The sequence below is a fragment of the Grammomys surdaster genome, unplaced genomic scaffold (genome assembly GCF_004785775.1).
Source record: "Grammomys surdaster isolate TR1022 unplaced genomic scaffold, NIH_TR_1.0 125934, whole genome shotgun sequence".
NCBI lineage: Eukaryota > Metazoa > Chordata > Mammalia > Rodentia > Muridae > Grammomys > Grammomys surdaster.
In genome coordinates this window covers 996,290-1,011,919 of record NW_021620757.1, presented here as the reverse complement: position 1 = coordinate 1,011,919, position 15,630 = coordinate 996,290, and the positions used below count along the sequence as shown (strand labels likewise).

The 15,630-nt window shown below is 42.8% G+C and overlaps 1 protein-coding gene across 2 annotated transcripts in view; it reads left to right on the top strand.

Annotated features, from left to right (window-relative positions):
- Dgkh (diacylglycerol kinase eta) overlaps positions 1-15,630 on the top strand; it is a 154,602-nt gene that overhangs the window by 55,900 nt on the left and 83,072 nt on the right. For both annotated transcript variants that reach the window (XM_028752704.1, XM_028752703.1), the window contains exons 2-3: positions 9,890-10,000; positions 11,618-11,698. In XM_028752704.1, the coding sequence (XP_028608537.1) occupies positions 9,890-10,000; positions 11,618-11,698 (192 nt within the window). The remainder of the gene's footprint in view (positions 1-9,889; positions 10,001-11,617; positions 11,699-15,630) is intronic.

Sequence of the window (15,630 nt, the reverse complement as noted above, 5' to 3'; positions counted from 1 at the left end):
GAGGGAGAGGGAGAGGGAGAGGGAGAGGGAGAGGGAGAGGGAGAGGGAGAGGGGTGATCAGGAGCTTACTTAGGTTGGAAGAGGGCATCAGATCTCCTGGAATTTGGTTACAGGTGGTTGTGAACCTCCATGTAGATGCTAGGAACCAACCCAGGTCTTCAGTAAGAGCAGTCAGTACCCTTAACCACTGAGCCCATCTCTCAAACCCCAGACTAAATTTAAACTGTTTAAAGCTAGGTAAGAGTAAATGCACACATTGAATAATATGCATATATACAAGAACACAAAATACTGAATTAACTATACCTTTTACAGAGCTCACCCAGGCTGGCCACCAACTTGTGATCTTCCTGCCCCCGCTTCCTGATTATAGACGTGAGATGTCAGGCTGACATAGATCTTAATACGTGTAGATTCCTTTACCTGTCTGATGTATTGACTCAAGCCCACCAGATGAAGTAAGATTTTCTTTTTTTATTATTTTAAGTCTTCCTTGTACTGATGAACAAAAAGATGGAAACAGCCACAGTATTTAATAGAACTGAAAGTAATATACAGAGACTTATTTTAATAAGGAGGCTAGTATCTTTCTCTCTCTCTCTCTCTCTCTCTCTCTCTCTCTCTCTCTCTCTCTATCTACCTATCTATCTATTATTTATTATATCATACTAGGAAATTGAACTTCGGGTTTCAGCAATACTAGGCAAGTGCTCTATGACAGAATCACATTCTCAGCTTGAATTTACTTTTTTAAAAAGAAAAAGCAGGACATTCATGGCAGATAAAATTTCAAAGGGGAGAGAAGGCCGCAAGGTGCAAAGTTAAGTAGGCTTGAAATCTAAAGGAAGGGAAGGGCAAACTCAGAGTGAAGGAAGAGCCAGGCTGGAAGCAGCTTCCCAGTGACTGATGAAAGAGATTGACAAGAGGAATTGGGGTGAGATCGAGTGCTTTACCTTCCAAGGCCTGTGCTCGTGAGGGAAAAACAGTGTTTTATGATCACACAAAAGTGTCGAGAAAGGAAAAAAAACACACTATGATTCACCAAGGTCCAAATGTACAATGAAGACAGACTCCTTTTTAAAAAACGATTTTTTAATTTTTATTCATGTGTGTATGCATGTGTCTATGTGATGGCATTCCACATGCATGCAGGTGTCCTCAGAGACCAGGAGAGGGCACCAAAGCCTCCTGTAGTTACAGGCAGCTGTGAGCTGCCAAATATGGGTGCTGTGAACCAAACTTGTGTCCTCTGGAAGAGCAGCAAGCACTCTCCACCTGTGAGTGAGACAACTGTCTTCTCAGCCCCACGAAGGTTGACTGCTAGTTTTAGAGATATGGCATGAAACAGGCCCTCCTTTGTAGTTTGTATTTGACCACCCGACAGGCAAAATTATGTATTGGATATATAAATGTTGGTTAAATAAGGAGGGATAGAAATCTACTATCCTTATAATTTTACTATCTACAAATAGCAGTTGCTGTACACACTTTACAGATAAAATAGTTGCCACACACATTTTACAATGATATCTCCTCTTACGCTACTTGTTAGGATTCGAGTGTAAAATGCCACCCTCCCCCAACCCCCTGCCTCTGGCTTATTATGTGTCTGAACCCTGGTTTCTGGCTACTCTTTTAGGAAATTGTGGAAACTTTGGGGTAGAGGGCCTGGCTGGTGTGGATGAGTTTCCAGAGGTGAGTGTTGTAGCTTGACACCCTGCCTCCCCAATTCTTCTTTTATGGAAGACACTGTCTCACTGTGTAGCACTGGCTGGTCTTGAACTCACATAGATCTACCTGCCTCTGCCTCCTGCATACTGAGACCACAGGCATCACTACCTCTCCTGGCTCAGACTCTGCTTCTTGCTCAGTTCTCTGTTTCTTGATGTGCTGGGATATGAACAAGCCCTAGGCTCCTGCTGCCATTGCCATTGCTGCCATGGAGGGAACTACTGCAGCTTCGTGGCATGGCCTTTCTGAAGCTTACAGTCATGGCAGACTGTATCTCAACTGAGCCAAAACAAACCTCTCCTCCCTTGTAGGTATTCTACCAGCGTGACTGAGTACCTTACATACGTCACAGGCATGTCTCCTTCATACATCACCCAACGACGATGATATTCATGCTGATGAGACAGAAGGCTTCCCTTAATGATGAGCCAGTAGTAGTGCAGAAAAACAGAATGGCTTCTAATTTTTGCATAAACTTCAGATTATTCAACAATCAGCTACTTACACTGGCCACAGGGGCATTTGCTTATGAAAAAGACAGGCTGGCTACAAAGCAACCACCCTGGCTTTAGTCCTCAGAGTGTAGCCAGCTTTCCTGCCCAGGCTGTGTCTGAACAGATCCTAAGACAGCCCACAGCTCCAGGTTTCCCACACAGCTGTTTGGGCAGTGTTATTTGAATGCCAGTCTTCGCTCATGCTCGCTTGGCCATTGAATAATTATTCTAAGCTACTGTGAGCACTGTGGCAGGTTCTGGTCCCACAGAGGCAGATGCAGATGAGCTTCTTGAGAAACCCCCACACTGATTTCCATAGTGGCTTTACCAGTTTGTACCCCACCAGCAATGAATGAATGTTCCCCACACCCCACATCCTTACCTGCGTGGGCTGCCCTTTGTTTATTGATCTTGGACATTCTGACTGGGGGAAGATGCAATCTCAAAGTAGCTTCAATTTGCATTTCCCTGATGTCCAAGGATGTTGAACATTTTTGCAGACTGGTTCTCCACCATTTGTGTTTTGTCTTTTGAGAGCTCTGTTTACACAAGGTTTATTTTCATTCTCCAACATGGGGTCAGCCAGTTTGACTAGCACTGTTTGTTGAAGACTCTGTCTTTTCTCCACTGTGTTTTTGGACTCTTTGGAAAAATCAGGTGCCTGTAGGTGGGTCTTCAATTTTGTTGCCGAGATGAACGTGTCTATTTTAATGCCAACATCATGCTGTTTTAACTGTTAGAGCTTTGTAGTGTAATCTGGGATGATGATACAGCACAGCAGTTCCCTCCTGTGGGAGCAGACTTCAAGTCTAATCAGGAAGTGGTTAGTTACCCCGCAGCAGATGTGCAGTAGTTCCATCAGGAGAAACCTTTGTGTGGCAGGTTAGTACTGCAGCATGCACTGGGCCCATCTCTGGGTCAAATCATTGGTGCCTTCTGTTCAGAAAAGTTGGCTTAATTAGGATGTCAGTGACATTTAGAGTAAGAGCTGCCATCACGCATAGTATGAGGTTGGACTGGGGAAACAGAGGTGGGGAGAGGGATTCCATCCTCGGGTTGGGGAGCCTTTCCAGGGAGCCACAGTGAGCATCTGAGGTGGGATTGTCAGATTTCAAGATAGACAGATTAAAGGAGGAGGTCTAAAGCAAAAGGAGCCTAGATGTCATGGGTAAGAGGCTGGAGAACATCACACCCAGTCTTTTCTGATGCCTGTGGGGGTGTGGATTTGGTAGTTGCAGGCAGCAAAGGCATAAAATAGTCAGGGTTTCACTTTAGAAATTTTTCTTAATGGTCAGGGGAAGGGTGAAGTAGGTTATTTGTGTCTTCATGAAATAGTGTTTGTGTAAGAAAAATAGATCTGTTTGTGATTTCTTTATCTTCCAGAAAAAAAACTTTCAATTATGTATTGTATTTAGCTCTTCATTATCTTAAATAGAACTTTACAAAAATCGCAATATTTGTACTGCTATGATTTGAATTTCTCAATGATTTAATCTTAGAATAAATTAGATGTTTACACTGTCTTCACACTGTCTATACCCGAGGATTCTAGGATTCTCCCACAAGTGACTTAAGATGCTTTGGCAGGGTGGTACTCCCTGAGCTCCCTTCCTTCCGTCTCCCCTTGGTAGTAAACAAAGGATTGACGGGCTTGTCTCCTCAAAGTGTCTGGAAATGAGACTGTAACAGAGGGACATGGCTATCCTGTATGATTTAAAACGGTTTTAGAGTGAAAGGTAATAATTTGTATGTGAAAGAAACAGCAACAATTTCAAGAAGACATATTAGTAGTAACTAATTTAGGGTTACAGCTATCCTGCCTGAGCCTGTTTTCATGTGGCCTCCACAGTGGCCCTGTCTGGTCTGAAAGGCAGCCCTAGAAGAAATGCCAGGCAGTGAGTGTTTGGGCTTGGATTGGAGAGAGAGATGGCTTTTGGCCCTCACTGTGGTTTTGGTCTCTGTCCTATTACCAGTTTTAAAATAGATACGGACACTGCCCCCTTTACAAGAATATTTTGCCACAGGCATTATTATTCCGATGGCTTTTTGAACTATTAGCTGCATTTTATATTCTTGTAAATTTTTTTTTTTATTTTGCTAGGAATCGCAGAACATAAAATTTACCGCCTTAACACTCACATGCAAACATTTTAGAAGTGTTTGGTATAGTTCTATCACTTAACAATATGATCTTTAGTTAGTTATTTGGCAGTTTTATACACACATCTTGGTTCTTCTCTCTTTCCCATCCTTTCTTATCTTCCTCCCAGCTCCCCCGTCCTCCCTACTGGTCCTCTTCACGACTTTTGCTTTTGTTGTGTGATCCATGTTTAGTCAGCCATCTATGGCTGTTGGATTTGGTTATCCACTGGCGCCTGGTTATCAGTGGACATGCAACTGGAAGGCAGTAATTCTCTTCTTTCCCATTAATGTGCCCATAGGAAATAGTTAAGCAGTAGGGTAAGATGCCCCACTCCTGAATCTCTTCTCTATCTTTGCAAAAAGCAGTCTTTTTGCTTGTATACTAATATGTCATACTCCTTTCAGACAAGAGAGTTCCCCCCCCCAAAAAAAATCAACTTTTGTTTATGTTGAAATAGGCTATACAAAATTGATTTTCTTTTCTTTCTTTCTTTTTTCTCTTTTTCTCTTTTTTCTTTTTCTTTTTCTTTTTTTTTGAGACAGGGTTTCTCTGTGTATCCCTGGCTGTCCTGGAACTCACTCTGTAGACCAGGCTGGCCTCGAACTCAGAAATCCGCCTACATCTGCTTCCCAAGTGCTGGGATTAAAGGCGTGCACCACCGTTGCCCAGCAATTTTCTTCACTAAAAAAACAGCAATATTTTTCATGTCATTTCTAGATAAGCTATGAAGCATTTATTTTTGCACATTTTGCTTTCAAATCAAGACAAGGCTGTGTCTTCTATCATGAACAAAGGAGAAAACATGTAAGTCCTTTGGCTTTGTGGATGTCCTCTGTTTTATGGTTTAGGTGAACCATAAAACAGAACAGGTGTCCACTGAAAAGCTTATGAAACATGCAAGCAACTCAGCTGTAGGCCACACTTCCCATCTTAAACATAAATACTGAGTTAACCTTTCTATAAAGACTGACTGACCCTAAATCACCCACTGGAGCCTTCATAAGTGCAGTCATTGATGGTCCCTCCTCATGTCTTAGTCACTGTTCTATTGCTGTGAGAGACACCATGGACCACAGTGACTGTAAAAACAGAAAGCATTTAATTAGGGCTGACTTACAGTCCATTATCATCATATCATCATGGCAGAGAGCATAGTGTCCCACGGGCATGGGGCTGGAGAAGCAGCTGAGAGCTACAACCTGATCCACAAGCAGAGAGAGAGAGAGAGAGAGAGAGAGAGAGAGAGAGAGAGAGAGAGACAGAGAGACAGAGAGACAGAGAGACAGAGAGAAAGACAGAGAGAGACTGAACAATGAGCTTGGCATGGGGCTTTTGAAACCTCAAAGCCATCCCCACATCCCCAGAGACGGATGCACTTCCTTCAACAAGGCCATACCTTCCAATCCTTCTAATCCTTTCAAATAGTGCCACTCCTTGATGACTAAGCATTCAAATATGGTGGCCTATGGGGGCCATTCTTATTCAAATCACCACACTACTGTACTGAATAATGTCTTTCTTTCCACATTCCCTCTTAACCTTTTTTTGATGCTGTCCTTTCATGAGTCATAGTTATACCTCTGAAGCTGCAGGCTATGAAACAGGATAGATTAAGGTTGGAAACTATTGTTCAGCAATTGTAAACTATTAAGGTGCAAGTTTTTTGTTTTATTTTGTGTGCATGTGTGTGCACACATGTGTGTGTTATGTATGAATGTATTTTAAATATACATATTCAAAATTATATGTTTGAAAAACATTAAAATGCAAGTTAACGGAGCTAATAACTGATCATATATTTGGTGTTAGAATGTAAAACATATTTATCAGAATTGATTGTGTTGGTAAGAGCCTTATGATCTTGATAAGAGATGCTAGTTCTTCACAGTTGGATTTTAGGTTTTTAGCAGAAGTTATATATGCAGTTTGGTTGACTGAAGGGAAAGGCTAAGAGGTAGAAGAAGATACAGCAGGTGGGAGAGGGATAGGGGATGTGTGCCACATGGTGTCATGTGACCTGTTACATCTTACCATGCTGCCTCCTTAAGCAAGAGTCTCTTCATGATTTATAACATTCTGTTCAGGTCCTAGGAGAGCTTTTGAGATGAGCCACCTTGCTTGTGCAACATAAGGAAGGCCCAGAATGTGAGCTGGTAGGGTCTGTGACGGTGGTAACCCCAGTGCGTGGTCACCGCTTTCTCTGATCTTGGCATGCTGGCTTCTGAGAGCAGATCAGAGCTGTTCCTGGGAGGTCTTGACTTCAGGGTGGAGTCTAGGTTTTCACCTGTCCACTGTAGTGTGTTAGCCTTTCCATTGCATTCCTCCTAGGAATATAAAAGTGGGACTTAGCCCCACTCCCAACCCCCATTCTCCTTACAGCCTCATTCTGACCTGTTTTCTGCCTTTTGCTGCCTGAGATGAAGTCTCCTGGCTTTGCTGAGGTCAAGCACGTTCTGTAGAAGCTACTTAGCTGCTTCAGACATTTCACTAGGCCTTTACACTCATAATAAAAGGAAGGTCCCCCTTCCGAGGCTGGCAGATCCAGATTCTCATCTCCTGAACCTTCATGTCTTGGTCCTTTCTGTCTGCTCCAGCTGTTATTTGTCCTGACAGTGGCTGGCAAACACTTAGTTACCTTTTCCAAGAAGCTCTTAGAGTTCATGCCTGGAAAATACTGTCTGAACTTAATAGCATAATGATATCATCATAATAATACTTGGTGCTGCTTACCGAGACTTTCTGTAGCCCAGATACTGTGCTAAGTGTTCTGCAAATGTTATTGTTTCATGAACCTAGAAGCAACAAACTTGTAAAATTGGTATTGTTCTGGCTTTTTTTTTTTTGATAGAAAATGTGGCTGTAAAAGAAGTAGAGTGACCTAGTTCTGCACTGTTATGTTAGTGTCATAGAGCCTGGCTTGAAATCTGGCTGATTCTAGACTGGTTTCTCTGGTACTGAAGTTTCAGAAGTACTTTGTTACCATTAAATTGCAGTGATTTCCCTGTGGATGCTTAGAGCACACTGCAAAGTAGACGTCTGACTGAAAATCAAAGTAAACATTAACATGACCTCATTACTTTACCGAACGAGAAAGTTTTCTCAGGTTTTCTAGCTCGTTGATAACATAAAGCATTTTTATATATCTTGCAAATAAATCCTGAAATCGGACAAGGTTTTATCTCAGTCATTCATAAAGATTTCATTACCACCTGAGAGCTAATTTGCAGGCATTTAAAATACTCCCATGTGCAGTTAGTGGTGCAATTTAGACCTTTGGTTTTCTGCATTGTTTTTGCCTTAGAGGCTGTAGCATTATTGTTCTCAGATTGAATTCAGAATAAGTGTGAGCCACCCTGGACCCCTTCCCAGTGGGTCTCTTGAAGATTGTTGCGATGCATCTCCTCAGGACAAGTTTCATGTCATACCACCTTCCTCTTCTTTTCTTGTCTTCTTCCAATTACAGTGCAATATTAAATTTTCATTACATAAAATAAACCCTGGGCCTTTATATTTTAATACAGATTGTAAAATAAGAAAAATAGATTTTGGAACATGTTTTGTGAAGTAAGATTACAGCGGGAAAACACAGAGAACAAGAACATATTGCCGTCTCAAACTGGTGGTCATTGAGATGAGTCTCACTGAGGTCAAGGCTTGAAGGGACCTGGACCTAGTGGTGTGCTGTTGATCCCAGAGTTGGGGCGGCAGAGACAGAAGGACCTCTGGGGCTCACTGGTCAGCCAGGCCAGTCTGTGTGGTGTGCTCCAGGCCAGTGAAATGGTGGATGGACCCTGAAGAATGACACCCACCAAATATCATTTGGCCTCTACACGCGTGCACACACGTGCACACATATGGGCACACATCAACATATAAACATGTATTAGAACGAATGTGAACATCCTCCCCGGCCCATGTTTTCCCAAGTAAAAGCAAAAGGGTGATTGTGAATGGAGGGCTCAAGAAAGAGTCGGAGACTAGGTGTGTGCAGTGAGAGACGTCTAAGTGTGTGGCTGCAGACGGTAGAAGTGAACTGACATTCTATAAAGCACTCAGCAGAATCCAGTCCAGAGTCACAGAGGCCTGCCCACCTCTTCCAGACACATGTCCTGCTGCCCTGTTGAAACACTTACACACGTTTGTTACAGAATGCTCTCAGAAGAGTCCCCAGATGTCTGTGCTGTCTTACGTCTGTGTGAATCTGCTTTTGACTGCTGTGACAAAATCCCTGGGGAGAAGAGTTGAAAGAAGGAAAGGTCTTATTTTGGTTCACAAGTTTTAGAAGTTTCAGCCGGTGGTCATTTGAGTCTATTGCTGTGTCCTGAGGTGAGATGGAGTATTGTGGAAAGGAGCACATGGCTGAGCCAAGGGACACAGAGGCTGAGACATTGGGGACAAAAATGTATCCGTTTTTTGTGCCCCCAACCTTCCAGCAATGAATGACCTACTGTTTCCGGGTAGGCCCCATTCTGTCTCCTAATGGCTCAGGAATAGATCAATGGATTAGTCAAGTTCAGGCCCTCATGACTGACATCTGTTCCAATCACTGCTGCACTGGTGACCAAGCCTTCAACGTGTGAGCCTTTCAGGGACATTGCCGATCCCAACATCTCTACCTTTGTATATCCCAATATGCTGATTTTGTTGTATAAAGGCCTTCTGCAGAGGCTTCCTCAGGGAGGACATCCTTGATTCCCACGTGGGTTTGCTGATGCGTTCTTCTCTGGGCCACCACATGGAGTGCTTTGCATCTGCCTTAGCTATAGGAACAAGCATCTGTTGTGTACTATACTAGGCTGTCTGTTATATCCTGGCTCTATACCCTTTGTACAAATGAATATGAGGACATTCAAGACTTGTCTGGGTTCATCAGTTACCTGTGTTGAAGCCAGGAGTTAAACATGTTTCTCGATGCAGAGGTCATTTGCTTTACTAATCAGCTTATGACCCGGTGCCTCTAACATCCTCACTCTATGTAAGCTGTGTGAAGTTACTCTCCTGCAGATGGCAGTTTGTGTGCATGTACCTTTTAAACAGCCTACAAAGAATTCTTTTGTTACATTAAGTTTTTTCTTAGACAGTTTCATTGATGAATTCTGGCTATTCTTACTCCTGCCTTCTTTATCTCCTTAAATGAGTCCTCTCTCTCAACAAGTCTCTTTCTTACATTCATGTCTTTGTTTTGTTTTGTTTTGTTTTGTGACACTGTCCGGCATAGCTTGGTAGATTCCCCAAGAGGTACACAGCTGAAGTCAGTGACTCTCGGTCTCCCAGAAGCTGTCAGTAGCCAATTCTACCTGTAAATAATCTTTGAGAACCATGTCAAATTCGCTTTTACTTTCTGGTACTTTATGTACATTCTCCTGAATGACCTGTGATGTGAACAAAATAGTCTCTCGTAATTTGTAAGGTGTAAGCCACGGTGTGCAGAATGCTAATGAGCTTGGGTCATTGATTCTGAGTGGAATCTGGTTTGGGGTTTCATTTTCGTCTTGTCATTGTGTTTCTGTTTTGTCCCTAGACCAGTATTAAGGAAGGACAACTTCTGAAGCAAACCAGCTCTTTCCAAAGGTGGAAAAAGAGATACTTCAAGCTTCGAGGACGGACACTTTATTATGCAAAAGACTCCAAGGTAACTCAAGAAGACTGCTCTCAAGCACTGCATGCTGTGACTAAATCTAAAGCCTCAGTTGTACAAGCTGCATTTGTCTTGAATCCTCGTAATAGCCTAACTATCCTCATAATGGATTTATTATAAATGTGGTCATCTTGCACCCCACCACAAGAGGGAGCTATTGAGTCAGACCTATTTTTTTTTTTTTTTTCTCTCCAGACAGGGTTTCTCTGTGTAGCCCTGGCTGTCCTGGAACTCATTCTGTAGATCAGGCTGGCCTCGAACTCAGAAATCTGCCTGCCTCTGCCTCCCGAGTCAGACTTATTCTTGAGGGATAATCTTATGGGGGCCTAAGATTATCTAATATTGTTGATTCTCCTTTCTTTTTCTGTCTAATTAAAATAAGTTATAAACAACTTAAAATAAATTCAAAACTTTGAGTCTTTTCCCTTTCCCTTTTAAATTTTTTCTGACTATAAGATAGTGAAGGTTGTTATAGCTATTAGGAATTTACATTCTGGGGTCACATATAAGCTCACAGCCCAACTCATGCACAATTCACAGTGTGGTTCTGGCTATCATGTGCTGCTGTGAGAAAGCTGAAGACCGTGCATGCTGAGTGTTTTCAGAATCCAGGACATAAATAATCCCTTCATTATGGTAATAGTTAAGAGTAAAAAACACATTGTAATAAAATTGAGATGAAATAATTTCTATGTAGCAGTTGAATGAAGCAATAATGTAGTTAGGGAAAAAGATCCATATTAAAACAGATATTTTAACATTGCCTGAAAAGTAGACATTAGGGTGCCAGAGAACTAATCATTTTCATTTTCAAAAATGTATGTTCCTGATGTAATCAGTAGAGTCATTAGTAGAAGCTGAAAAACCAACCAGTCAAGAAACCTAATTGTTAGTCTGTGGAACAGCAGTAGAAGGAATAGCTGGATACTTATTTTAAAGTAATAACAACATAATCTTATTTTAAAAGTCTGATGTTGACGGTTGTCCCTGGTCCGGCTCCCTCATGTCTTTGCACATTCCTCTGTAGAAACATTAACTTCTTGGTTGCCTGTGACTTGGGCTGTATGTCCCGTTAAGTGGCCCTTAGTCCCATGTACGAGATGGAGCTTTCGTCACTGACACTTTTTGATAGAAATAATGTTTAAGAGTTTGAAAGAAACAGACAGGGTTTTCTGTTGCCAAGCACTGTCACCATCCGACTTATACACATTTTAGTAGACAAGGACAGCAAGATCTAAAGCATACAGTATATCACCAAGATCTGGGCCAGGGCTAGTTCTCAGTCTACACTCACCAAACCTGTGGGCCATAAGCTTGTGTGTGTGTATGTGTGTGTGTCCGTCCCTCAGTTACTGCTCCATAACCATGGCAGATAGGCCTTCAGAGGACACCAGTCATTTGTGGGGAGGTTGGATAGCTTCATAGGGCAGCCATGTTTCATGGTTTCACTCATTCTTCTTGAGACAAAGTCATGCAGTGTCCCTAAGTTCACTCTCACTTTTGATTCCTAATTCTTGACATCATTGTAGTCACGGGCTGATAGTGAAAGCATACCGAAGAGCCCAGAGCTGAAGTCCCGTGTAACGTGTTTGTGTTCTTGTCTGTCAACAGTCCTTGATATTTGATGAAGTTGACCTCTCAGATGCCAGTGTCGCTGAAGCAAGCACAAAAAATGCCAACAACAGCTTTACGGTAGGTGTGGTTACGTTCCCTGTACAAGGCCTTCGGGGAGGCTTTTACTAAGCATGTGCAGATGCTCGGGTTGGTCCTTAACGACACAATCAATTCTGATAAATATGTTTTACATTCTATGACACAGTGAACTCTGATAAATATGTTTTATGTTCTAACTCCAAATATATGGCTCAGTAAACTGGGGTTTAAATGTTTTTCAAATATATATTTTTGAATATGTATATTTAAAATATATCCATACATAACACACACACACACACACAGTCACTCATATCTATCACTAATCCTAGCATGTGGGAGGAAGAGGTAGAAGGATTACCATGTATTCCAGGGCAGCCTGGGCTACGCAGTGAGACTGTGTTTCAGACAGACAGACAGACAGACAGACAGACAGACAGACAGAAATTTGTTTTCCTTTTCGCTCTTTAATTTTTGTGTTTTTAAAGGTTTTTACTTCTCTTAATCACTTATTTCGCTCTACTGTTCTCAAGTTCACGAAACCTTTGCTGTGTCTCTGCTGTTTTAAAGAATACCATGTTCTCCCCTTAGGCTCATTCCAGCTGCTACCACAGCTGCTACCACGGGCAGTTGCTGGAGTTCAAGTTTCCCTTTCTCCCCACTTAGGTAATTCATCAGGAGACTCTTGAAGAGGGCCCTCCTGTTCCTGTCTCTTTTCTAATGAAAAATTGCATTGATTCAGGGGACTAGCTTATTCGCCATCACCTGCAAATTCTACCTTCCACTCAGTCATTAAAATCTTGTACAGTCCCTCTCAGTGTTCTGATGCTGGCCTTCCACACCCTGCCCTGCAGTGTGCATACTGTGTACCCCTTGCCCGGCAGCTTGCTGGGACTCAGCTTTCCTGCTCCGCCTGACTGTGGCTCTTGAAATCCTTCCTCGTGTTTCATTCTTCTGCTTCTTTCGAAAATCAAAATATAGATTAACTTCTTGTTATATCTCCAGTATTTATGATAAGCAGAGAAATTTTAACAATTTATATATATATAATCAGTAAATAGATATATATAGATACCAATAAATATATATATTTGCATATGTAAATCTCCCTCTAGATTTTCCTTAGTTCTAGAAGCTGCTGTGGCTCTTCACTCGGTGACACACTTTTTAGCTCCCCTGTGATACATTGCTTTTGCTAAGTCATCACACCTACCCATACTTCCAACCCTCACACCAGGAAATCTCCGCCACCGACACCAGTGTCTGGTGGTTAGGTGCAGAGATCACGGGACACCCAGGTAAGCAAACAGAGAGGACCCTGACAGAGGTGAGCACTGGCGAGGAGATGAGCCTGGAGAGGAAGCGAGTGGACTCAGATTCTGTCTTATTGATTTATGGGCATGTGGGATAATTCATAGTGTAAACAGTGCTTTGCCGCTCCTTCTCCCCAGGGAGAGTTGAGTTTGAGAAGAGGAAAGCCAAGAATAGAATCCTGGGAAAATGTTAAAATGTAAGGTTTGACCAGAAGACTGAGCAAGAGCATCTTCAGTGAAGAAGTAGCATCACACAGGCGGTGATGTAATAAGAACCCAGCACCAGACACTTTCAAGATGGAAGTTGCTAAATGTCAGGTGCTGTGGCGAGGGCAGGTCCGGGAAGAACTGAGAGGTGACTCGAATTTGCGAACTTGGGGCTTGCGTGGTCATGTGACTGTGGGTGGTTTTTCAGGGTGGGGTGGTGTGCGTTAAGGCTGTTCATTTGGAGTGTGGCAGCAGGCTTTTTCCTGAGGCTTGGCCGTTAGGAGCCGGGAGTGTTTGGGTGCTGAGAGCATTGTGGTTCTGTTGCTTCTTTTCACTGTGCTTTAGAACCAGACTTTGAGTGTGTTTATATGAAGATCCGAAGGAGCTGTTTTGGAGCAGGATTGCTGAGTGAGCTGATGGGTGTAAGAGGCGCTGTGTGGAGTGAGCACAGAGCGGAGGAGGCAGGCGTGGGCAGCAAGCGTGTGCGTTTCAAGCCCAGATAGTTCCATTTTCTCAGTGAACTCACAGACAAGGTTGTGTGGCTGTGAGTGGGAGCCCTGGAAGGCTTATTTGGCATAGCTTCTGCGGAGAGACAGCCTCAGGGACCTGTAAACAACATCCACTAACGACTGGCTTTAGTAATGCCTATATTCTCTGTGCTTATAGAATGGTCTTTCAATTAATAGAGAGCAAGCAAATGGATTGGTCCAGAGTGGTGGTTTACAAGGCCTTGGGGCAGAGGGGTGAAGATAATGCTGGGTGCTTGAAGCCTCAGAAGATTATAGCTTCTCTTTCTCTCTAGGCTCAGTGTTTGAGGCTAAAAGACAGAGATAGCTTTGCTATTATCCAAGCAGGCGCCAGTAAACAGGAGGAGTGTAACGTCCGTGACCTCTCTCCACTGTCTGGCTCATATGTGCCATTCTGTCTACCCTTCCTGAGGCTGTGGTGTGGTGGTGGCTTTCTCCCTGTGACTGTAGAAATCCCACTACTTCTCCAATTCTTCTGCTTCTTTCATTTACAAAATATAAATTGACTTCCCATTATATCATTGGCATTTATGATAAGCAGAGAAAATCAGAAATGGAGATTATGTCTGTATCTATCTGCACATATAAAACTTCCATATTTACCTTCAAGGTTGAAATGTTGCTTGATGTCCAAGTTAGGGTAGGCTAGGCTGAGATAGAAAGTACCTTGCTACTCCTACCAGTGGAACTAGACATTTGGCTTCCTCTAGTAGCCAACAAAGGATTTATTTATTTATTTATTTATTTATACCATAGAGAGCTAGAATTAATCTGAAGAAAGGAACCAAAGTTTACAGTGCAATGGTTAGAATATTTTCAGGTACAGTCTGGGGCTTAGAGCAGATACATTCAGAAGAAACAGAAACACCTGGGTTTGGAAAGATTATGCAAATCACTTGTGCAACCCTGCCTTGCCCTCGGTTGCTCTTGTCTACCCCTGTTATGAGCAGAACTTGCCCCTAGCCTGCCCTGTACATAGGTAAGTCTGTGTTTTTATCATGACCTCCCTGAGTGTAGGGACTATGGCTGTCTTTGTACTTGAATGAACTTTCCTTGGTTTTGATACACGAGATCAAAGTTTCCACCAGCATGAGAAGACTTAGTGGCTTGGATGTTTCATCAACCAACTGTTCTTTCTGAAGTTCATGAGGCTGGCAGTGTAGAGGCCGAAAGGGAAATAGACAGCTTAGTGTTGTACTGTAATAGAAACTTGGTAGAACTTTCCACAGCATAGAATGGAGCAAAAGGCATGTTTTCAAGTGGTAATTGACAGCCCTCCTGCTTAAATATTTAAATATCCTGTCTTCTTAGATCATCTTGACTGCTCCTGACACCACCGTTTTAGCTGGTTCATGTCAGAGGTTAATGGCGCAGCATGATGGGATTGCGGCTAAAGACTCTGGGAGTGGCCAAACTCTGCCCTTCCTGAAGTCCCTAAGGGTCATCTATCGACAAGAAGTGGTGATACTTGGACAATCTATAAATAGTTTTGGAAAATAGAAAACTTAGGCTTTGCTTGGAAATGAATGCTCATCTTTGCAAAGATGGCTTCTCTTGTGAGTGTCCCACAGAGCACCGTAGCTACTAGCTTAGCCCTGAAGCAGCTCATCCTCACCTCTGTGGTCAGGAACTATGAGTTCCGTGAGGCACACGGACACCAAGACTACAGCCAGGTGATTGTGGGTGTGGTTTAAGACGTGTGTACACTGTCTGTTGTGTCTTGCATTCTCCCAATCCACACCTTCCTTCCCTACCCCGGGCTTTAATGATTTTTCTTCAGTTGTGTAAATCACCATGGGTATCATATCAGTTTTCTGCTGCTGTGTATTGCACTATTATGATCACAGTAGCTTTAAGAAAATGTCCATCGATCTGACAGGGTCTGGCTTGTGAAGCACAGCGGGATTCCTCTTCCCCAAGTTTC